At 41.4% G+C, this 24,966-nt stretch overlaps 2 protein-coding genes across 3 annotated transcripts in view; one reads left to right on the top strand and one right to left on the bottom strand.

The window, feature by feature from the left end:
* Window positions 1-564: 564 nt before the first annotated feature.
* wwc1 (WW and C2 domain containing 1) overlaps window positions 565-24,966 on the bottom strand; it is a 66,358-nt gene continuing 41,956 nt past the window's right edge. For both annotated transcript variants that reach the window (XM_088320704.1, XM_088320705.1), the window contains 13 exons: window positions 23,420-23,509; window positions 22,020-22,690; window positions 20,776-20,893; window positions 20,536-20,703; window positions 19,074-19,266; window positions 17,317-17,457; window positions 17,141-17,187; window positions 15,452-15,656; window positions 15,203-15,373; window positions 15,031-15,123; window positions 11,446-11,676; window positions 11,228-11,346; window positions 565-3,454 (listed from right to left, as the gene is read on the bottom strand). In XM_088320704.1, coding sequence (XP_088176830.1) covers window positions 3,388-3,454; window positions 11,228-11,346; window positions 11,446-11,676; window positions 15,031-15,123; window positions 15,203-15,373; window positions 15,452-15,656; window positions 17,141-17,187; window positions 17,317-17,457; window positions 19,074-19,266; window positions 20,536-20,703; window positions 20,776-20,893; window positions 22,020-22,690; window positions 23,420-23,509 — 2,314 coding nt within the window. In that variant the 3' untranslated portion in view covers window positions 565-3,387. The remainder of the gene's footprint in view (window positions 3,455-11,227; window positions 11,347-11,445; window positions 11,677-15,030; window positions 15,124-15,202; window positions 15,374-15,451; window positions 15,657-17,140; window positions 17,188-17,316; window positions 17,458-19,073; window positions 19,267-20,535; window positions 20,704-20,775; window positions 20,894-22,019; window positions 22,691-23,419; window positions 23,510-24,966) is intronic.
* LOC148349722 (uncharacterized) lies at window positions 8,102-10,697 on the top strand. Its single transcript, XM_088320706.1, has 2 exons — window positions 8,102-10,022; window positions 10,152-10,697. The coding sequence occupies exons 1-2, from the start codon at window positions 8,252-8,254 to the stop codon at window positions 10,550-10,552; spliced, it is 2,172 nt and encodes a 723-aa protein (XP_088176832.1). The 5' UTR covers window positions 8,102-8,251; the 3' UTR covers window positions 10,553-10,697.

Genomic DNA, 24,966 nt, shown 5'->3' with positions numbered 1-24,966 from the left:
GTTCTGCAGGCAGAACTGCAAGCTCGTCCTGGGGTCAGCAACTAAAATGTTATAAGAGCCATACTGGACGAAAACAAAGGAATAATTTTGTCAGGAGCCGCGAAAATTAAAAGCCATCGTAAGCCTTATAATGAACACAACACATGCTGTATGTATCTATCTTAGCCTACAAAAAGAAAAACACTAAACAAATCTAATAATGTAGACATATTGCACATTTTGCTGATTTTCATCTTTTTATTTAAGTACACCTGGAAAATACTTTAACCTAGTATAACATTATTTGATGGTTCCAGTGGAAGATAATTTTTATAATTTAATGATTATTTTTGTTATTTTTTCAGAAAATAAATCAAAGTAAACAAAATAGTAAAACATTAAAAAAATGGTTACAATTATTGTAAATTACCCAAATAAAGCAAAATTATCAACCAAAATAAATAATCTGTATTACTTCCCGAGCCACAGTGACCACAAAAACCTTTACTGTCAAAATAAATAAAAATAAAAAAAACATTCCCAGCCGTGTAATTAACATTGAAGACAACAATCAGACAGCAAAACTAAAAGATAATGTTTTATTTGTTGTGAAACTACAAAACATATTGTGTGTGGTAGTTTTCTTCCTTTGTGCTGGTGAAATATTTACAATTCTGGTCGACAGTACAGTGTCTGAGAATTCAATTCACAGCTTTTCGGGAGTCCTGAATAGAAACAGGCAGAAAATAAACTGGGGAAGGTGAAGGAAAATCACACCCAAATCACAAAGTGCAATAAATACAAGCTGGATGTTTTTTTCCTCACACACATACACACGTCCAAACCTTCATCATCTAAACAGAATCAAAGTAATGGGAAAAGGGGGCTCGTAACTACACATACAAAATAAACGCACATTATTTCTTCTCTTGACATTCAAGTGGTGAAAACTACATTCCTTCATCTGCATTGACGTGACGAGATTCTCTTGAAAAACTAAGTGTTCACATTAAAGAAAAACAAACACATATTCCAGCTATTGGATTTTTCAAATACAGAATTTTGAAGTCTTGTCTTTTCTTCTTGTCGAAAGTCTACACACCCGTTTAACTCTAAATTGAGAGCACCTTTGCAAACCAGCCATGAGCACACACTACCTGTTTCTTCTTGTGTTATTTTGTCTGCAATTTGTTTTTTAGGTCCAGTTATAGATGCTGATACAGTAGGGCAAATAAGTATTTAGTCAACCGCTAATTGTGCAAGTTCTCCCACTTGAAAATATTAGAGAGATCTTTAACAGTCAACATGGGTAAACCTTAAAGATGAGAGACAGAATCTGGAGGGGAAAAAAACCCCAGAAAATCACTTTCTTTAATTTTTAAAGACTTGCGAATTATGGTGGAAAATAAGTATTTGGTCAATAACAAAAGTTCATTTCAATACTTTGTAATGTACCCTTTGTTGGCAATAACGGAAGCCAAATGTTTTCTGTAACTTCACAAGATTTTCACACACTCTTGCTGGTATTTTGGCCCATTCCTCCATGCAGATCTCCTCTAGAGCAGTGATATTTTGAGGTTGTTGATGGGCAACTTTAAACTCCCTCCGTGGATTTTTTATTGGGTTAAGATCTTGAGACAGGCTACGGCACTCCAGGACCTTGAAATGCTTCTTACAAAGCCAATCATTTTTTGCCCTGGCAGTGTGTTTGGGATTATTGTCACGCTAAAAGACCCAGCCCTGTCTCATCTTCGATACCCTTGCTGATGGAAGAAGATTTTCACTCAGAATCTCTCGGTACATGGCCCCATTCATTCTTTTCTTTACACAGATCAGTTGTCCTGGTACCTTTGCAGAAAAACGACACCAAAGCATGATTTTTCTACCCCAGTGGGTATGGAATTCTTTGAATGCAATTCAGTATTCTTTCTCATTCAAACACGATAACCTATATTTCTGCCAAAAGTTCTATTTTGGTTTCATCTGGTTTTCATCTAACCATAAAGGATTATCCCAGACCTCTCTCCAAATACTCTCGAGTGAACCGCAGACAGGCCTGCATATGTACTGGCTTCAGCATGGGGACACGTATGGCGGCGCATTGTGTTACTCATATTAGCCTTTGTTACTGTGGTCACAGCTCTCTGTAAGCCGTTCACTAGGTCCTTTCTGTGTGGTTCTGGAGTTTTTGATTCCGGTTCCTGTTAACGTTTTGACGCCACGGAGTGATATCTTTCAGGGAGCCCCAGATCGAAGGAGATTATCAGTGGTCTTATGTGTCTTCAATTTTCTAATAATTACTCCCAAAGCTGATTTCTTTACACCAAGTATTTTACCAATTGTAGATTCAGTCTTCCCAGCCTGGCCCATGTCCACAATTTTGTCTCTGGTTTCCTTTGACAGCTCTTTGGTCTTGGCCAGAGTGGATCTTGGAGTGTGACTGACTGAGGTTGTAGCCATTAATACAGACAGAAATATTCCTTGTTTGTAGATGACAAATGCTTATTTTACACTCTAATTTGGAATTAAATTCTTTAAAAATAAAATAATGTGATTTTCTGTGTTGTTTGTCCACATTTAGTCTCACATGGTTGAGGTTTACCCATCTTGACAATTACAGGCCTCTATAATATTTTGAGTAAGAGAACTTGCACATTTGGTTGTTGACTAAATACGCCTTTTAATTAGTCCAGTTCAATCCAACACCCAATCAGATTTTGAAAAAAAGTTGTGTTCTCCTGTTGGCTGGTGCCCGCTGGTTTTGAAAGTACAATTGAGTCGTTCACAGACATAAAAAAAGGGTTTTAAAGTTTCAACAACCATTTCACCGTTACAAGTGCGGTTTTGTTTTTGTTTCTCCTGACAAGTTTTACAATCACTATGTTCAAGTGCTAACTAAATCTCTACCTGAGTGTGAGAGACTGTCTTGCTTTTGAATCTTATAAAAAAAATGATGGAAAAAAAAAGATTAAAGCGATTAGTGGTGTTAATAAAAGATAAAATGGAATAAAAGTTTGTGACGAGGTGCTTCAATGCATGCTGGGACTCTCCAGATCACTTTCACTTAGAGTGGATTTAAAGAGCTTCAAAACAAGATACTTTTTTTAAACATCATATATAAATGATTTTAATCATCACCTTGTGTTGCTTCAGTACCGTTGTTAGATTATTATTGTTATGTGAGCTGTCTGTGCTGGAATGATTAGAAATTCGGGTTAGTAAAAGACGAAAAAAAACTTGGGACAACCCAAAAAGGGTTTTCACTAATTTTATGAATGCTAACAATGCTGAGTGGTCATGGAAATATTTGCTTTGCGTTTATAAGATTGTGAAATCTTTCTTATAACAGTTTTGACTTGACTGGCGTGAAGAGAGCGCACAGGTGAACTAAGATTCTTGAAATGTTGGCTAGACGTCGTCGGCTGGCAGGTCCGGGATGGCTGTCTTGGCTCGTGTGAAAAACGCCATTTTCTCCCTGCAAAACATGCATCATGGACGTAGCAATAAGACATGTTGTACTTGGAAGTAAGCAAATTGTTTCTCTAAATTTGCAGGAATTTCAATTTATTGTAGATTTTGTTATAACACTGCTAGACACACCCAAAGAGAGAGACACACCATTTTACGACAAAATCGAACAAAACCGCCAAACCCCTCTCCAGAAAAGAGCTGATTCTTCAGCACTTTTTATTTCACTGTGTGACATTTAATGATTTGATGAAGTCCATGCAATAATAATACTGCCAGAGCCTGTGTACCATATAAATATAACACTTAAAAGTTAGCTCCCTCCGGCAGTTACTTAATTGATAAAGCTTATTTCAACTGTCACTTTTGTCCAAAATAAGCAGCACGGCGGCGCAGTGGTTAGCGCATGTGCGGCACAGTTCATGTCTTGGGAACCTCCTGCCTGGGTTAAAATCCAGCTCCAGACTTCCTGTGCGGAGTTTGTATGTTCTCCCCGTGCTTGCGTGGGTTTCCTCCGGGCATTCCGGTTTCCTCCCACATTCCAAAAACATGCATTTCAGGTGAATTGGCCGGTCCAAATTGTCCCTAGGTGCGAATGAGCGAGTGAGTTGTCTGTCCCCGTGTGCCCTGCGATTGGCTGGCAACCAGTTCAGGGTGTCCCCTGCCCACTGCCCGATGATTGCTGGGATGGGCTCCAGCCCCCCCGCGACCCTACTGAGGATAAGCGGTGCAGCTAATGAGATGAGATGAGATGAGACTTTTGTCCAAAATCATTTTTTCAAGACAAAATGCAAGCAAATTTAAATACTGCAAACAAGGATACCATAGGATTTACCTTCGGTGCAGACCGCACTGGGCAAGGGGGAGAATTAGGCGGGCTGTGTGTATAGCTCCGCCCATTTCAACTGCTCACCCAATCTAATTGCTCAGGGTGTTCTGATGGAGTTTGAAAGTGTGTACTGTTTGTTCTGTGGGTTTTTATCAGAAAGTGTCTCAGCAATAAACATACAGATGCTCCCCTACTTACAAACATTCGACTTACGTAAAACGGTATGTACAAACATTTTTTTCGGAATGTCGAAAAATATCCGGACATTGCTGTTAGTTAGATTTTGTATTGTTTGCACCTTTTTCCGAGTTCAGGACAGTACTGTAGTGCTTCTTTCCGTCGGCTTCCTCTTCCTAGTTCGTGTGTAAACATACTAGACTGTATCTCCAGCGCGCTAAAAACCTTCACATTTTTATTGTTTAATATCTTGTGCATCCATTCAATATGGTTGGTGTAAAGTGTAAAGAAGATGGGAACTGTTTCATTGGAAATTAAAGTGGAATAAGAAATGGTTGAAATGAGAAAATGATTGGATCGCTTTTTTTCGGCCACTTTCTACCACGGAGGAGGAAGTCGCCTAACCCTTGAAGCTCATCTTTCAAAAATAAGTTAAACTAAACTTTATCTATCTTTATAGTGCATATTATTTTATTAAGTGCTATTTTTTTAGTACAAAACAATACAGATTACTTATACAAGCCTTAAACATACTCATATAAACCTTAAACATACATTCCATACAAAATATTGCACTGAAACAACTTACGAACAAATTAAACTTAAGAACGATTATCCGGAACCCATCTCGTTCGTAAGTAGGTCTGTACATTGTTTAATAAGGTTCCATATAAACAAGGTCTGTATGTGTGACAACTTGAATGTTAACTGTGGTGAGGACTGTATAGAATACACAGTATACAGTGTATATATATATATATATATATATATATATAAAATTATTAACCGAAAAATAGAATAGAACGCTTTTATTGCCATTACACAAAGTGTCAATGTAATTCAAAGCTTAGCCTTGGAACGTGCTGAAATTGGCATTGCAAGAAACAATACAGTGTAAGTTGTATTGAGTCTCAAAGCCAGATGTCCACATGAAAACAGCCATACATAGCTGGCAAGCTATAATTCCACGACCCCTGAGCTTGACTCAAACTCATCAAAATGCTCTGAAAATATGACACTTCATGGTGGAAAAATTTACCACATTTTACTATACTCGTTGTTAGCAGATTGGAAGGTGAGAGTAGATGGAGACCTTTGCTCTCCTTTTGTATACCTGATAAGTCAAATATTGGACAACTGCAAATGAGATTACATAAGATGCCTGTCTGTTATTTTGACAATTATACCTTACTAAGGTTTGTTATTTTGACTACCCTATTTCAGCACTATAAACATAACATAGGGCCAGATAAGACATAATAAACATTCCTCGATAAATGGAATCAACCTTTTAAAAATGCATTTCGAATTTCCTTGAGTTGTCCCTGTGTGAGATTAAAATTGGGTTAATGAAGCCTTTGTCAATGATAAATATTAAAAAAGCACAGAATTCAGGAAGGGGACAAATACTTTTCCCAGGTGGGCATTTTTCATAATTAAGGCGTACTGGACTATAAGTCGAATTAAATAGAGACTGCAATAAGAGATATAAGACTACCGTCTGGCTCTTTACATACTTACAGTACATATATATGCAATTATTATTCAGTCAATAAGTGTTGCTGTCCATGATTGCAAAACTCTGTGTTCAATGGGAATCAAAACCAATAAGTAGTAATGAGAGCACCACCATCTTACCACTTCATTGGTTCGGTTGACACATTAAAAAGCACTTGAGTTTATTAAATTGTCACACTATTTTTACTAACGGTACAAGCAACATTGATCTGTATAGTGCATTCTGATAGGTTAAACAGTATCTCCTCTTCGTCACTTGTGCCTCAATAAGCTTTTTGTTCATTATGTATACTTACGTAAAAGAGGTTGTATAGTATTTTATTAAAACATCTGTTTTCTTCATTCTCTAACATTTGTTGGTAAACACGAGGTCTAGTGGTAAAATGTTGGCACTCTCACAACCACTACTCTGGTTCGATTCCCATGGAAAACAACGTTTTGCAAATTAGGTCAGTGAAGATTATGGGTAATATAGAGTAAAAAGTGCGATCAAAGCGGCGCTGCCACGAGCGGCTGCCTTTTCCAGCAGCTGCCCAACTGTTTTATTGTCTGCTCCTATCTTCGGTGTATTTTCTTCCCGTTTTGACAACTACACTATGGATTACTTATATCCTATGGACATGGGTTTTAACGCACAAGAAATGCGTGTATTTCAACTCCTTGCCCTGAGGAATTCTCGTGCCGGCGTGATGAAGGGGCCCATGGTGGAAGAAAAGCCGAAGCTAGCGAAGCGGCTAGCGGCGTTATAAGTCTTCGGTACCATCCGTAATCATGGTAAATGCGAACTCACGACCAAATAGGATCATCGAGTGCTTTTTGAAAACATCGAAGCGCACAGGGAGCGCAGTTGCTGTGTTTTGCGGAAACGTGGCTCACGTTTAGCATTCCGGACGCTAACGTGTAGCCACCCGGAGCCACCTGGAGAAATCCGGCTTCAACGTCGCTAAACAGAGACATGAAAGCCGGGGGGAATCGGAGAGGAGGCGGACTTGCTAACACGAGGTGGTGTATCCCTGGATTCTCACAAAGAAAAGATTTCCATCTGCCGCAGGAATGTCGAACTTTTGGACTGGCGTGACGTCATCCACTCCGCTACAAGCACCCTCGGGCATCATGTTAATCTGTTAATAAACAACGGGGTAGACTGCTGGAAGTGTGAATTTCCCTACGGGGATGAATAAAGTATATATCTATCTATCTATCTATCTATCTATAACTATAATTACTGTATGCCTTCTCAATCTTATCCACTGTATTCTGATGTATATAAGGCGCACCTACAAATTTTCGACCTACTTGGGGTTTTTAGGTGCGTATTATAGTCAAAAATACAATATAATGCACTCTTCACAACAATGTCAGTGTGGGAATAATGTTTTAGGATTTCCACAACCTATAGCACGGATCTGCTTTTTGTAGCCTAGGGTATTTATTGAAGAGAAAGGGCCCAGGAAAGGGCTTTTAAAACAAATTTGGAATTTGGCATGAAGTTTTCTTGTACAATCGTCCCCTGTTCTCCTAGCAAGTTGGATATTCATTGATGTCTTCTCTCCTTATTTTGAGTCCCTACTAAACTATAAATTTATCATTTGCATGTCAACTTATTTTTGCTTATTCATTCCAATAACCTGTGCATTAATGCACTGTTGTGTATGTAGTAGGGTTGCAGTGGGATTCAGAGACAGGCACGGACGGTACATTCATAGTCTTTACTTAACTGTAATACACTCCCCTTCCTGCGGTGTCGCTGTATAGTAATGCGCAGCCTTGTACTTGTGCTTGAGAACTACCGAAGAAGAAGTTAAGTAAAGACTCTACGAATGTACCGTCCGTGCCTGTCTCTGGATCCGACTACAACCCTACTACATACACAACATATTGGCGACGAGGATGGGATGGATCGGAATTTCACAACCCCTTGCTTTGCTTGAAACCCCGAGTGAGCCTACGATGTTGTACACCACGTGGATTCAGATGTTCGAAAATTACCTGCTAGCATTGACTGCTAACGAAATGCCGGACAAACGGAAACGCGCACTACTGCTGCACTGTTTAGGCACAGAAGGGCAGAGAATTTTTCTTTCCCTTCCCGACACTGGCACTTCTTACAAATCCGCCTGTGATGCGCTAGAAACATTCTTTGTACCGAAGATTAATGTCGTTGCTCAGCGTACCAAGTTCCGTCGGTGTGCTCAGAGACCGGGCGAGACCACTGCTCAGTTCATTGCCGCATTGAGGGAATTAATTGCTAACTGTGACTTTGGCACGTTTGCTGATGATATGATTAGGGATCAATTCATTGAGAAGATGTCCTCTTCGAGAATCAGAGAACGCTTGCTGTTGGAAACGGACTTAAAGCTTGACAAAGCGATCGCTATTGCTACACAAGTCGAATCCGCTATTTCAGAAGCTAATGCTATTGCTCATGTGCACGTGTCCGACGCTCCTGTGAAGTTCGTGCAACAAAGAGATAAAAGGAATCAGAGCAGTACACATACACAGCGCTCGAGAGATCAAAGGAATCAACACAAAACCTGCTACCGTTGTGGCTCCAACTCTCATCTAGCAAATGACCCCAAATGCCCTGCTAAAAATGCAAAATGCAACCAATGTGAAAAAATTGGACATTTTAGTAAAGTGTGCCGCAGCGCAATTCCTACTCGATCAGTAAGAGAAGTTACTGTCCCAGAACTTACTGTGTGTCATGTAGCCCCTACAGCTGCAGTCCCAAAGCGCCTTACGTGTACAGTTGCTCTCCATGCGAATGATGAACAGTCAATTACTACTGACCTGCTTGTGGACACTGGTTCAGCAGTTTCAATTCTGCCAGAGAGAATTTACAGACAATCATTCATGCACTTGCCTCTCTCAAAGCCTACTGTACGTCTGGTGACCTACATGAAGAAGCCAATTCCAGTGTTGGGCTGTCTTCAACTTACTGCTACATACTGCAACCAGAGTGCACATACTGACTTCTACATAGTTCCTGACGGTACTCCACTACTGGGAATGGACCTGTTCACTGCACTTCGCCTCCACATACAAGATGGGCAGATTACAACACCTGCTGCATCGGAGATGAGTCACTCTGTCAACACTACAAATGCTCTAGGCGTTGCTACAGGTTTTCTACACAAATTTAAAGTGCGTGCAGACGTCCCTCCAGTCCAGCAAAAGCTACACAGACTCCCATATGCCGTGCGTGAAAAGGTGTCGGAGGAGCTGACGAAACTGGAAAATGATGGCATCATGGAAATGGTGGCTGCTGTGTCTCCTGATTTTGCTGCAGTCACTGCTGATGAGCTCTCCAGTGCATGTGAGGAATGTCCAGTGCTACAGAAGGTGCGACATTACATGCAGAAGGGATGGCCTCGTACTGCAAAAGGCCTTGACCCCCTCATCGTGCCATACTTCCGTGTGCAAAATGAGCTTGCCTTGCAGAACAGTGTCATTGTGCGTGGCACTCATCGTGTTGTGATACCACAACAGCTACAGGAAAAAATGATCCAACTTGCTCATGCTACACACCAAGGGATAGTTCGCACAAAACAAAGACTAAGAGACTTGTACTGGTGGCCTGGAATGGATTCTCACGTTGAGCTTGCCATCAAATCATGCACCACCTGCTTGCAGCATGACAAAACCGCAACCACACGTACTACACCATTACAGCCTGTGCCTACCCCAACTGCTGCCTGGGAAAAGGTTGCTGTGGACATTGTTGGTCCTATTCACTCTGCGCCTGCTGATTGCCGCTTCGCCATCACCCTCATTGACTATTACAGCCGATGGCCTGAGATTGCCTTCTGCTCAAATGTTACTTCTGCCTCTGTTATGACTTTTCTTTCCATTGTGTTTAGCAGAGAAGGTAATCCACAGGAAATTGTTACTGATAATGGCCCTCAGTTCGTGTTGACCGAGTTTGAAGCATTCCTTAGTGACAGGAACATCACACACCGTCGCAGCTCTGTGTACTACCCACAAGCCAACGGTGAAATTGAGCGTTTCAACAGAGTCTTCAAGGACTGTCTACAAACAGCCAACATCGAAGGTAAAGCACTGAAAGCCTTCTTCACTGAATTTTTACAGACTTACAGAGCCACACCACATGCCGTGACTTCAGTATCCCCCGCTGAACTTTTGCATGGTAGACCTCTGAATACAAAGCTTCACATCACAGGTCTTCACTCCATGCGTCCCACTGCTGACAAAGGCAACATGCTACAAAACATACAAAACAAACAACGGAAGTCCAAACGATACACCGACAAACGTCGCGGTGCAAAATCACCCAGCTTCCAGATTGGATCTGCGGTTCGCATCCGCAAACCTGGAATCATTGCGAAAGGACACTCAAGGTTCACCAAGCCACTGACAGTGGTAGCCCAAAAGGGTCCTGCCACTTACCTGCTGTCTAATGGAAAGGTGTGGAATGCTTTCCACCTTGCCCATTCTTGCCCCCTGCCAAGCAACCAAGGTGCTGAGCCACCTGAACCTGAAACTGTGCCCTCACCACATCCCTCTCCGAGTGCACCGAGAATACGACATGCTCCTGCATGGCTTCAAGATTATGTGACTTAAAAAAAAAAATACAGAAAAGATGTGGTGATGTTTAAAAAAAAAAAAAAAAAAGACATGATGAATGTTCATTGTTAAAAAAAATTGTCATGTTTGTTTATGATGTGATCTTCATACAGTCTGCTTAAGTTACAAGGTTTACACACTTTTGCTTACCGATATTGACAGTAAAGTTCCTTACGTTATTGCTTACCTTTGATAAATATTTACCTCTAATCTGGTAATGAATATTGAAATGTATGTTTTCTATAAGCTCATACTTACCAAAGAGTTATTGCGTATTTCAGATTAATGCTACAGTTTGTGTCCTATTCTAACAAAAAGGGAATATGTGGTGTCGTGTAATACACTCCCCTTCCTGCGGTGTCGCTGTATAGTAATGCGCAGCCTTGTACTTGTGCTTGAGAACTACCGAAGAAGAAGTTAAGTAAAGACTCTACGAATGTACCGTCCGTGCCTGTCTCTGGATCCGACTACAACCCTACTACATACACAACATGCACCACTAGAGGTCACTGCATCATAAATAGTTCAATTTTTCTAGTTTCGGGATAGAATTTCCCAAGCTCTGTCAGTACATGTGACATCATACGCATGGTCTACCTGGAGAACGGAATGTGCTGTTTTACTCTAAAAATCGGAAGTGGATATCAATCGATACAAACAAGTTCCATTTACCTGAAGGTCTGCACCTCGGGCACTTCCTTTCGGCTGCGGCCTCTGATCTTGTGAACATCCTTGGCAGCCGCCCTCATCATCTTTTCTACCCGCTTCTCCTGCAGCTGTTCCTCTTGAGTCTAGGGCACAACCATTATTTGGAGTATTTTGAAACTTAAAATTATTTTAGATTAATGTTACACAGTGGTGCAAAACCTGGATGTTAGGTGAACTCTCACCTGCTTCTCTGCGTGTTTGAGGAGAAGGCGGAAGCGCTCGTCTTCTTGGACCCAGGCAGGAAGCTCACGTCTGCCTTGTTGCCGTGCCATTTCCAGCTGTGCCTTCAGTTCGCGCAATACGTGTAGCTCCTGATCCAGGCGCAACCGACGAGTGCGGGAAACCTGTAGGTCCAGCTCGAGGTCTAAAGACGTGCGCAGCAGTCCATCAAGACCTTTCACCTGCACTGGAGGCTGGAGGGGACGAGCCATTAGTTTGTTCTTCCCATTGTAACATAAATGTTTTTACAGGAAGGGGCCATAATTATTACGCAATCCATAAAGGTGCTGATGAACCATGGAGTGTATTTTCTCCCAGTTACTCAAAGAAAAAGATATAAAGCTTATAATTAAAGAATTGTAGCTTATTTTAATTTATTTCATAAGTACCAGTAAATGGAAAAAACCTTGACAAGTACTAGTGGACATTTTCCAACTGAAACATATAAAAACGTATTTTCATTATTTCTTAGTTATTGCAAATGTTTATCAATATAATTTCCGGATTATAAGGAGCACCTAAAAACCCCAATTTGGTCGTAAAATTAAAAGTGTGCCTTATTTAGCGGAGAATACAGCGGAAGGTTTTACGGTATATTACCTAGTTTGAGAAATTATTGTTAAACATCGTTGACCTAAATTACAAAACATTGTATACAACGTGAATTGAACCCAAACAATGGCGGTGAGAGTACGTACATTTTACCACTAGACCACCATCATCATTATACTATTTCTACCTATCGTGCAAGGAACTGTCATTATTACTGATGCGAGGCACCTGAGTCTGCCCCTTTGGCGCCAACTGCCTCAGACGCTGATTGGCTGCTCATCTCTTTTCAAACCCCGTCTTCCTGTTAATGTTTGTCAGTCTGTCTGCAAACCTCAGCCCCGTGCTAGGCAAGCCCTTTCAACCCTGACTATCCTGTCTTGATTCCTGTTTGACTCTCGGCTACTTTTCTGAACTCGATTACGTTTCTGCTCCTCCGTCCCGGCCATCGCCCTGTTCTTCCCCTGCTCTCGACACCGCTTTCGCTCGCCACGGAAGTGCCACTTCTGCGTTCCGAGTGAACTGCTACCTGTGACCGACGATCACTGGATTGTGGGCGCAAGCCTTTTCCTCCTTCTAAATAAAACTGAGAAAAACAAACGCAAGTGGGTCCTGTCTCGGTTTCTGGTCTCTGACAGTACAGACTGACCAGCAAAAGGACCCAACAAACTCTCTCACAAGCGCCGATCGAAGAAAGACAGAGAGTACCTCCGACAAACAGCGGTCACGTCGGACTGAGGGGGAGGTCCGACGGATGTCGAGCGAAGTGTCCGCCATTCTTCGGCTGGTTCGGCAGCAACAACAGTTGCTTCAGCGCCAGCAACAATGGCTTGACGCGCTCCCGGAGGTGCTTGCCAGTTTGCTGCACGGATCAGCCCCGCTTCCTGGGAATTCTCCTGCTGCCGTGCCGCCGCACACCCCGCCTGTCCCGTTCACGAAAGCGTCCGCCATCGGAGCGGCGGAGCCGCGAGTGGGCGCACCGGAGAAGTTTTGTGGCGACCCCGCTCAGGTACACGCATTCCTCGTAAACTGGCGGCTCATTTTCGACTTGCAACCCCGAAACTTCGCATCCGAAGCGGCCAAGGTGGCCTTTACCATCAACCACCTGTCCGGGAGGGCTCACCTCTGGGGAACGGCTGAATTTGAACGGGGATCAGTGGCGTGTTCCTCGTTCGATCTCCTGGCCCAGGAAATCCTCAAGGTGTTCGACACGGGATCATCAGCCGAAGCATCGAGATCGCTGATGATCATACAGCAGGGAAAGCGCCGTTCGACGATTTTTCGATCAACTTTCGAACCCTAGCGAGCCATGGTAACTGGAACTCTGAGGCGTACGTGGACGCCTATCTCCACAGCTTAACAAACTATATGAAGGACGAGTTGGTGTCCTACTCTCCGCCAACCAGTGTTGACGAGGCTATTGCACGCCTCGGATTGATCGTCGGGTCCAGGGACGATGCCGTGAGAGGGGTCGCCAGAGTCACTAACCTTCCTGCTCGCCCGAAGGGGGTGGCCCTGCTTCGGAATTCCAGCAACCACCTACAATCCTACTAGACCCACCGGAGGCTATTGAAGTGGATTGAGCGTCCCTGTCCGTAGAGGAGCGTCAGCGGCGATTCTCCGAAGGCCTCTGTCTGTACTGTGGCGGGCAAGGACACCGGGTATTATCCCCCGACAAAAGGGGGAGCTCATCGGACGGTTGGAGTCATCCGACTGAGTCCCGTCCACACCCCAATCTCCCAGACCGGAAGGCCAGTGCTCCAGGTCCACCTTCGGAGTCCCGGGTCCACCCAGTCCCTGTCCGCCCTTGTGAATTCGGGCGCGGAGGTCAACATCCTGGACACGGCCTTAGCCCAGAGAATGGGGTTGAAGCTTGTTCCCCTTCCAACCCCAGTTCCTGCCCAAGCTCTGGACGGTCATCTATTGGGCACCATAACGCAAATTACAGAGCCAGTGGAAATGAGACAGTCCGGGAACCACCGCTCCCTTCAGGAACACTGATTTGCATATTCAATTCTAATAGGTTAAACAGTCTTTTCCCCTTATTCACCAACTAAAATTTGAGACTGGAAAAAACAGAAAGCCCTTAAACAAAATACTATACCAGCTTTTTTACGTACACATGCATATCAAACCGCGAGGTTATTGACGCACAAAGATTGTGTGATAATGATATAAGCTCTAATGCCATTTGTAGGTCATCTTTACAACCGGTGGGCAAGTGGCAATGCGTCAGCGATCTCACCGCCACTACTTGGGTTTGATTCCCACTGCAAACAATGTCTCGTGATTCAGTCAGTGACATATACCAGTGTGTTTTTCAACCTTTTTTTGAGCCAGGGCATGTTTTTTACATTGGGAAAATTTTGCAGCACACCCCTAACCAAAAATGTTATAAAATGACACTGAACAGTATGTTTAATTACAATATAATTTATAATACCCCGAGTTTTTACAGCACAGACACTTGACAATGACATAATATTTGTAAAAAATGATTCATAAATGTTTTATAAAATTTTAAATTTTAAAAAGTGACATTGGATAATTTTTCACGGCACACCTGACAATCTCTCACGCCACACTAGTGTGTCTTGGCACAGTGGTTAAAAATCACTGACATATACCATTGCACTAATATGCGATGAACGCACCTTATAGTACGGTGCACCTAATGTGTGAAAAATTTACGACAAAAGAAATATGGCACCAGCCATTTCAAAACTTTTTCCAATTTCAATTATGCAAATTTTTCAAAATAAATCTTGAAGCTAGGGGTTGTTATTTCAAAGTACATTTTTCAAAGTTCCTATTGTTAGTATATTAAACTTTTGTGATATATTACTTCGAAAAAAGATCCAAGAAATCAATATTGACCCAATCATGTTTCATTTTTCACGATAGTAAGGCACTTCATAAATGATGGTGTGAATTACATGTATATTTTTAAATTCCTTACAAAAAGTAACAAAAGTTAAACTAAAGTAGTAGGTTAATACCTTTTTAATGCGCATGCTGCGTCTCTCTGAGGCGTTTCTCACAAACGGAGACTTCTTGGAGAGTGTGGAGCTGTCGCTGTCACTACGGTTGATCTACAAGCGACATACCAATGAACTGTAGTGGAGGTCTAATTCTTCTGACTGCAGCTGTAGGGGCAAGCAATGAACTCACCCTACAGATGTAATGGCTCTGAGGACCTGGGGAGAAGGTCTTCGAGCGGATGATGGCGCTGCCTCGCATGAACGCTTGCTGTTGTGTCAGGTCAGCACGCCTTTCCTTTGGCCGGACTACTGAGTGGTGACTCGATAAGGATAACCTGTCCATACTTGTTTCCTTGTTCACCTTCGCCAATTAAAAATGTAATAAGATAAGAAAACTTGTGTTTTTCTCTTGTTCTCTCTCTCTGTTTTTTTTTTTTACCTTTTCTTTGATGGTGGCTACAGTAGGGACTTGTGTTTCTACATACTGCTCCTCCTCCTCCTCCTCCTCCTCCTCGCCCTGCTGCTCCTCCTCTATCTCCCATTGGCCACCATCAGTGTAGAACAGGTCTCCTTCCTCCAAAGGTTCTGCTGTAACTTCACAGAGCTCCTCTTCGTTGTCAAACACCTCCAGCAGGTCACCGTGCCTGAGCGTAAAGGTTGCATTAACAAGTCAGTAAACGATTTAATGACTAAGTATGAATTTGGAATCTACAAAGTAATGTTTGAGTGTTTAGGTTCAAGTGCTAAGGCTAGTATGTGAACTATCAGTCACATATATACAACAGTCCAAGTTAACCATAGTTTTAATTTGATATTCTATAGCAGTGGTTCTTAACCTTGTTGGAGCTATGAAACCCCACCATATGCGCATTAGACAAACTCTACTTTCTCATCTCATCTCATCTCATCAGCCGTACCGCTTATCCTCATTAGGGTCGCGGGGGGGCTGGAGCCCATCCCAGCCAAAACTCTACTTTCGTGTAGAGTAAAATACCCTTTTTTTTTTCAAATTCAAGACATATAGTTCAGCTTCTGTTACAAATAATGAACGATGAAGAACAAAACTAACAAATTGCATGAACTCACATTAAATTACTATATAATAACTGCAAATCAGTGTTACATCTGCTGTGAGAACAGTTCTTGTATGGGTGACTTCACCTTGGCAAGTGCTACTCTCATGGAATTTTCAAAGCAAAGTCTGTTCCTTTTGGTTGTTTTTATGTTCAGTGTCCTCAAAAAGGATCGCTCACAAAGATATGTTGTAACAAATGGTATAAAAAAAACCTAGGGATTTTTTGAGAATAACTGGATACTTTTCCATTTCTTGAAACCAAAACGTTTAAAGGGTTGTTGATCTAAATAGTTGCTGCTGAACCTAGTTCTGATGAATTTCGATGATTTCGTCAAGGTATTCATTACTAACTCCTGCTGCGTCATCATCAATCGTGAATGGCCATTTCACGCATGATGGCTGAGGCTTGAGCAGGGAAGCATCTGTCAAAAGACTTTGCAAGCTTATCTAAGTGTGTGGCAGTTTGTTGTTAGTTCCATGAGTAGAGAAATCCAGACATATTTTCGATCTTACACATTTTTCAAGAAGGGAAAAGATCGCAAAAATATATCAAATATAATGGTCTGACCACTTTTGCGTCGGAGGCTCCACCAAACCTGAGACTGACTCACCGAAACCCTCGGGTTTGATTGAACCCAGGCTAAGAACCACTGCTTTATAGAGATTTAACTAATGCCGCCACATTGTATGAAACATTTAAGCATCAAATTTAAAATAATATTATCCATTCACTCCTCAACAAATGCAATTTTGTCTCCTAAATAATGTCACAAAATGTTTAGAAAATCTAGGCAGTTTTCTTTATGTTAAAAAACAGGCCCGGCGACATTCTGATCACACATTCCAGGGCGTTTTGTCATGCCACATACACTCAGGATCCAGAGTCTCCTGTTTCCTTTACATCTGCCCTCACATGGCAACAGGAAGACATGTTTACCGCAGAAATGCCTAACAATGAGTTGACATTTTGACAAAATACAGTAGCTGTGTGTGGGTGTGGAAGTCAGTGCATCACAAGATCAATCAAACACATTCGGATTAAAAGAAACTTACCACGCTTCCTCATTGTCCGGAACTCTGTCACCACTGGAAGCGCTCGTCTAAAACAGGCAAAATCTGTTATTTCCCTCCTTTTTCATCTCAAATAAAAGTCACTTCCCTTGAATAATATCATAAACATGATGAATCAAGTGATGCACAGTTCACGGTTATCTTGCATTAGCTCCTACCATTTTCAAGCTGCTGGCTGTGGTGCTGTCCATGTCCTTGCTGCTGATATTTGTCAGAAAATCATGACTGAGCAAGTTATACCACTTGGTTCTTCTCTCCTGAGAACAACTGACATCAGCAAGGCTGATCTGAGCTCCTGCCTGTGGGGATGAAAAAAATAATAATATTACTGCATTTGCCGCGCTATATTGAAACTAAAGTAAGAGGTACTGAGTGTATTTTTGTATAAACAGGTGGCTGTATATACACTTACGGTAAAGATGAATACAATGATGTAAATATTGATCAGTCAATGTGTGTCGCTGACCAAAATTATTTTAAGCAATGAGAAACTGGAGTAGTGATGGTAAACACTCCGACACGTTTTCAGTAGACCACCAGTGGTATGAATGACATACAAAAAGGCAATATAACTTATCCCGTTGTCGCCCTATTTTTAGTCACGGTATCAGCAACACAGTTTTGCGTAGTGCATTCTAATAGTGAAACAGCCTCTCCACTTCTTCACATACAGTATGCGCCAATAACCCCTCGGTTCAATATGTATACTTTTGTAAAAGCGCTTGTATAGTAAATTGTTCAAAGACTTTCTGTTCCTCAATTCTCTTGCATTCGCTGGTGAAGAAGTACAGAGACGGTTTAAGCTATTAGAATGTTCTAGTCAAATCAGTATTCTTAGCACTGTGAGTGAAAATAGAGTGATAATGAGATAGGCTCTAATGCAGGGGTGTCAAACTCATTTTAAGTCAGGGGCCACACAATAGAACAGACATTCTGTCGGGGGCCGGACTAGTAGAATAAAGAGAAAGAAAAAAGAGATAAAGAAATAAGAGAAAGAGGGAGGGAAAAGGAGAGGGCGGGACAAAGACAGAAAAAGAGAAAGAGGGAGAGAGCGTGATAAACAAAAGAGATAAAAAGTCATGAGAGAGGGGAAAGAAAGGGAGAGGAAGAAAAAAATCCAAAGAGAAAGAGAAAGACAGAGGGAGAGAAAAGAGAAAACAAAGCGCGAAGGGTATGAAGAGAGAAAGAGAAAAGAGAAAAAGAGAGACACAGATCGTGAAAGAGACAGAGTGGGAGAAAAGGACAGAGGGACAAAGAAACAAAGAGCAACCTAGGAAGAGAAAAAGAGAGACACAGAGAGTGAAAGAGACAGAGACAAAGTGGGAGAAAAGGGGTGGAAAAGAAAGAGAGAGAGAGAGAAAGAAATACAAGTACAGTGTCTTTGTTTGAGGCACCTGGCTTTGGCAACATCAAGTTGACCTATTTCAACCTGCAGCTTGTTTTTCTCTTGCGCTTCTCTGAGTGTTGTCTCGTGGGCCGGATTCAATCCCTTAGCGGGCCTGATCTGGCCCGCGGGCCGCCTCTTTGACACCTGTGCTCTAATGCATTGTCGTATGTCAGCTGTACCACTGGTGGTCTAGTGGTAAAGTGCCAGCGTTCTCACCACCACTACTTGGGTTTGGTTCCTGTTGCATACAATGATTTACAATTTAAATTAATAATGTTTATCAATTTGATCAATCATTGCTCAAATGCAGTAATATACAGTGAAATCTTGTATGTCACACATTTTTTGGTGCATTTTCAAATCTAACCATCGGATTCTGCGGTACATAAGGCGCAAATTTCTGGCCAAATTGAGATTTTTAGGTGCACCTTTTAGTGTGTAAAATAGGGTGAACTATTTTATTAGCTGGATGTGAAAAAAGCAAGGTTTTCCTTATGCACATAAGCTGAGGAATGCAATGGGACTCACGAGGCATTGTTCGTGGCCCGACTTGTCTGTGTCGCAAACATCAATCCTCAGCGTCTTCTGCCGCAGTGCACTGTGCGAAAGCTGCACACCGAAGACCTCGTTAAAGTCCACAGCTTCTTGTGGAGGGTATCCGCACGTTCGAAATAGACAGCATGTCGTCTCAATGCAAGGGAGTACTGCTACGCGAATGTACCTGCGTATGACATCACATGTTAGCTTTTTAAAAATCGTGAGTCAATGTTTGACCTGCAGCTACAGTGCAAATGTTTCTGTTTTTCTTGCTGGTTTTACAGCAAGAAAACCTGAGTAGAGTTATCTGCCTTCACTGTACATTGTAGTTTTCACCTAGTATTGTATCAAACTAGAAAAAAAGCTGACAAAATAACAGCATAAAAACAATATTTGTTGTCAACAGGAGTGTTGTGGGGGGGCATGTTTTTGAAAAGTTTAGGAGTGCATTATTTTTCTATTTAACACATTCAGTGCAATTACATACAGTACAAATACATTTTAAGAAGGGTTGTCCCTGAGTGCCAAAATGTAAAAATAACTTTTTTTTGTTTTGTTTAAAGGGTTTGGTGTAGCTCATAAAGTAAGTATCAAGCCTCAGGGAATGGTTTTAAAATGATAAATCAACATTAGATGGCAGATCTTTGTCCACACAAGACTACTTCCGAGTCTTAATTCCTGTATCCAGTGATTGAATTTGGTTTGAACAAATTTATTGACACTAATAACAGAAAACAATACAATCTCAACAGCAATCAAGCACATTCACAATATTATATTTCAATATCCAGTGATTGAATTGTGTAGGCGGCCCCATATGTCGAGTATTGGCGTAGTGAAGCAGTGTGGTCACAGTATCGAATATATGGATAATTACAGACGGTTAACGCTTTGAGCTTTTCTCTTTCGAAAACGATAACATAGTTGTTTTGTCATGACGAAGAAACTTTGTCATCGTCTGGCAGAGGGCATGATGTTTTGTGCATCTCCATGGTAACTGATATCGTGTGATCATGTCACCGATAACATTGGGTGCTGAAAGGTTCTGGCAAAGTTCATGCTTTGTTCATATGAGCTAAGTGTTCTTGCAAAAAAAAATATTTTGAAGCAAAGTGCCCTTGTGCTTATAGTAAGCATTGTTTAGATAGTGGCGATATTACAAATGCAAAAAAAAAACAAAAAACATTAAAATGCATCCTTTCACAAAAAGCTGTTTTTCTATAAATGAGTACTTTCAAGAAACATAACAGTGTTAACTGTTGTTAATTAAACAATTGTAAAGGCTAGAAACATACGTTTCTGAAAGATTGACAAAAAGGACAAAAAAGCTACAAAACTACATTTTCTGTAAGCCTTATAAATCAGTCAAAATGGCAAAAAATGGCATTAAATGAATTCATGTTGAGGCTCACTGTAACAATGGATCACTGAAAACTTTTGACTGAATATTTACATTTTCTGATCAGCAGGAAGACAGAAAGCGTTGCAATTGGAAAGCTGCATGACGGTGATAGTGAAGCGCTGGTCTCGAGGCTCATAGCGAAAGCCAAGCTGCACCTGAGCACAGCTGAGGGATAGCCTCTCCTCATCTGATGAGAGGAGTTCTGCAGCAAGGCCTGGTCTGGATGAAATGCAAAAATCACTGAAACTGTTTGTTTTTATTTAAAGTTAAAAGATGGGTTGGTATTCATACCTGCGCTCGGATGGTTCGTAAACACCACTGTCACCTGCGACAGACTCGTCTGACACAGCCGAGATCACACTCATCTTCTTCGGCCCCACTGCAAGTGATGTCACTTGCAACTCTGAAGCTGAAAGGAATTGCCAAACAGGAATGTTTTATTTTCTCAATTCGACACAGAGTTTGTAGTGTTTCTCCCTACAATTATGTTGCAAAATATTCCATGCGCCAGGTAAGAGAATTTTAGTCTCAAAGTTGACCCATCTGGCTTGTTTGCTGTAGGGCTACGACTTCATTGAAGTAACACAACATGTGAGGTGAGCCCCGAAACAGACAGCAATTGTACTGAACAAATTTCTATGATCCCGATTTTATGAACGATCATAATGAAAAAAAAGTCATAGTGCCAGAGAATTAGATATAGAGCTGTATCAGTTTGAAACAGTGGTTGAGGCGAGTGACGAGGGCGAACTTGACATCTGCAACCAAGAGAAGAAGAGTGATCATTTCCCAAACACCAATTGGTAGGTTGTGTTTAAGATCCTTCTTCTGAAATAATGTTCAATTTAATAACCTGATTATATCCTTTTTCATTAAGGTGATTTAGATTTTACGTTGTTTAGCGCAGTTAGCTTGTCAGTTGGGAACACACCGTATTAAAGACCAACAGATTCAATATTAATTGCTGTAGGTGTTGCACTGCAAATATCACATAGATTTATTGTTGATTCCCTATCGAAATGCAACTCGAAATGCGCCAAGACAAACAACAACCACTTTGTAGGGCCTTTCCACACTTGCGTAATCTTTACAAATTTACACTGTCTAATGTACCATTACTGCCTCCACCTGCCACACAATGCCTATGCATTCTCCACAAAAACTACCAAAATTCCGCTTAAAACACTCGTAACCTCCTGAATGAATCAACACATAAAACAATATGACGACTGGCTTGCAAGCATACTTGTGTTACTCTGACATCGTCACAGTTCAGGATGTCAAAGACAGGACAGGCTGTCTTCAAAATGCATTGGTGGAACATACCGATAAAATATACACAGATTTTATGCAAAAAATGTTTTACTATTACCTCACATTTTGCATGTTTGAGAATATGGGATAACCTTTAAATTCTACAGAAAGAATTGACTTAAAAATGTTAAAGTATATTACTTTTTTTAAGGCAACTATATTGTTTTTATAAATTTTTGTGTATAAATTTTATATTGAGGTAGGGCTGAGTGCTGTTTTACCTTTCCCCCCTTCAACCAGCATGATATTGCGTTTCTGCTTCCCCTCGAGCCCACCGGGGACCCCACACTCATCCTGCCGCTGTTTCTCGGAGTCCAGCTTGAGATCCAGCTCAGCTAGTCTGCTTTGAAGTTCCAGATCTAGTCTGACCCCTCTAGGCCCCACTTGGCTGGCAAAAGCTTCTCCGGAAAGGAAGGTAACATCCGTAACCAACGGGGAGCAAGGTGGCGAAAGGGAAGACAGCGAAGAGCGTGGTGACAAAGAGCTCATGGAGTGGGGAGTCTCTGAGAGTCTGAGTGCTTGAATCCTGGATATTCCACCTTCTCCACCTGGAACTACTTCCACACCTTTTTCAAAATCTACACAAATCCTCATATTTTGGTCTTCGGGCCTATTAGCATCTCTGCCATTGCTGCTTGTTACCACTTCATGTTCGTGTATAGTGGTAATGGAGTTGGAGGGCCGGTAGCCCCCCTGCCCGCCTTCCTGGAGGAGGCTGTCCAGTTTGTTTTGGAAGTCTGGGTCGGCCAGCTCAGGCTGCTCCAGGTAGATGTCAGTGAAACTTAGAGAGGATGTTGAGCCCAGGCTTGAGTTGGTGGCCAGTGAGCCGCGGCTTGACGTCAAAGATCCTCTGCTGCTCCCAGAAGAACATGACAGTGTACTGGCGGACAGGCTGCGTGAGACACACAAGAAATAAAATTAAGGAAGAGTTGCACAGATAATCTAATGCTGATCAAATAAATTTACTCGTAAAGCTTATGGTGCATGGAGGTTCTTCAGATTCCTGTCCAAAAGTGAATATTTGTAACGTTTTCTGAAAAGTGTACAGAATGAGCGTGAATATATGTATAGCTTTAAATCAACTCACGCATATTTGTACTGTGTAGCCCTAAATCAATTCAAAATCAATAATTCCATAGAGCTTCATAAGTATGTTTTCCTCCAAGTGTTGCACTCAATTGTTTTTCAAATAAATAAATTCCTAATTATAAAAAAAATCTGGTCCATCAATGTGTACATACATAACATAAAAGGAATATCTAAATATTTAAGAGCAGAATGTTTTTGTTTTTAACTATAAAAAAAGCCCAACCAATTCAATGAGTGAAGAGAAGTAACAAGTAATTAGGCCAGAAGAAGTTCCATTCCCCCCAATTTTTTTTTTTGGGGGGGGGCGGCTGTTTGGGCTGAAACTTTTTTTTGGGGTGGGGGGCTGAAACATGCAATGTTAAGATAGTACAACCCATGCCTACAGACGGCGCCAACATAAGAATGGCAAACTTTCAAAAATGTCAACTTCCATCTCAAGCACTGGCCTCCTTCTAATTGATGCAGTTTGTAATTCAAGAACTTCTATGTAGATGGTTAAAGTACATAAAAAGCAATCATAAAGTGAACTAACCTTTTGAGCTGAGTATGTAAAGACGTGGCAAGTCGAACCAACTCCTCAAGCTCCCTGACCAGCTTGTTTCTCCTACAGTGAAGACGCAGCCTGGAAATGAAGAACGGAGTTGACTTTTTGAACAAGATATCCCTCTCCAAATTCACTGTAAATTCCAAGAGTTCCAATCCAGAACTAAATTATTTGGCAGTTTATCTTTTTCGTTGAGTTTTGGTTCAATATTAACGGTTCGATTTAGGGACAAAATCTACTCATCATTTCGACATGAACATTTGGGGTAATAATGGCTAAGATACTTTCAATGTGATCATAAATGTTGCACTTTGATTAGGGGAGACTGGGTACCGTTTTGACACATTTTCCAGATTTTATGATATTTTGTGATAGTCCTCTCGAACTTTTATACATGGTACCTCAATTTGTATTTTACAAGTAGACATCAACGGTAGCGTGTTAAGTAGCTCCAAAAGTCTGTGACAGTCTATCAAACAGAGAGATAGACAGTATTACAACAGTACCCAGTACCAGATACTGTTGTAACCATGCTAATGAACTATTGTAACAGTGTGATCCATTATAACTAATAAGCTTCAGATTGTCCAATATTTAAAGAAATCTTTGTTTAATAGAAATATATGACAAGAAAAGCATAGAATAGAACAAAGTGCTTGTGTCATATCTACTATTTTGTATTGACAGCATTGCTAATCAGAGTCTTACAAGCAGTTGTAGCAAATAAGCCAGAGCCTAGGGTGTAGCCTTCGTGGGCAAATTGCTTGCAGTCGAAACACTGTACCCATTTTTATTATCTTTCCTTTCGTTGCCCTCGCATTTGTCTACAGACTATACAGAAGTTCTCATTTCAGGATGTGACACATGTATGTGTACCTATCAGCCATCATTAAGCTAACATTTTCTCCATGTGATTATTAGCTAGGATTAAAAAAAAAACACGCGATTGAAGCAAAGAATGTGGACAATAGAGACATGTGCCAGAAATGTGTCAATCTTTAGATTATTTGACATCAAACAACGGGAAGAGAAAATACAATTTTGTTTTTTTTCCCTGACAAACTTGAGACAATGTCCCTCAGAGTCTTCAAACGTCGTATGTAAGGTTAAAATGGAAAAGGGAATATCCTATATCAGTGGTACATATAAAACTCTCTTGCAATTGGACAAACTCAGACTGATACAACTGTCCCCGTGTTACAACTGTACCCGGTCTCACCAAAATGTTTGAAAAAAAAAAAAAAATGGAAATATCTGACAAAACCCTTTTTATTTTAGTGATTGAAAATTGAATGCAGCGCTCATATAGGTTCTTATTGGATTTAGCCATTTACTTAAAGTTGAACTTGCCTATTTTGCAAATGGGACCTAGCGAGCACAACCCACAAGAGGCTCTTTTATTGGACATCTCATGTTTCGGCAACAGGAGACAGTCCGCAAAGGGAGCTGGAGCTCAGGAAGGGTCCCACCTCAACAATGAGAGTCCTGTTGAGCCGAAGAGGTAGGGGTAGTGAAGATTGTGGGGGGGCTTGGTT

The sequence above is a fragment of the Urocampus carinirostris genome, chromosome 17, assembly GCF_059441175.1.
Source record: "Urocampus carinirostris isolate Australia breed hairy pipefish chromosome 17, RoL_Ucar_1.0, whole genome shotgun sequence".
NCBI classification, from domain to species: Eukaryota; Metazoa; Chordata; class Actinopteri; order Syngnathiformes; family Syngnathidae; genus Urocampus; species Urocampus carinirostris.
This window is presented reverse-complemented; position numbering and strand designations above follow the sequence as displayed.

Bases quoted from the DNA above. Each gene is read 5' to 3' on its own strand.
- LOC148349722 (XM_088320706.1), top strand. From the start codon at position 8,252: ATGATTAGGGATCAATTCATTGAGAAGATGTCCTCTTCGAGAATCAGA. The intron at 10,023-10,151 runs GTAAAGCACTGA...TTCACATCACAG, and splicing joins ACAAACAGCCAACATCGAAG to GTCTTCACTCCATGCGTCCC.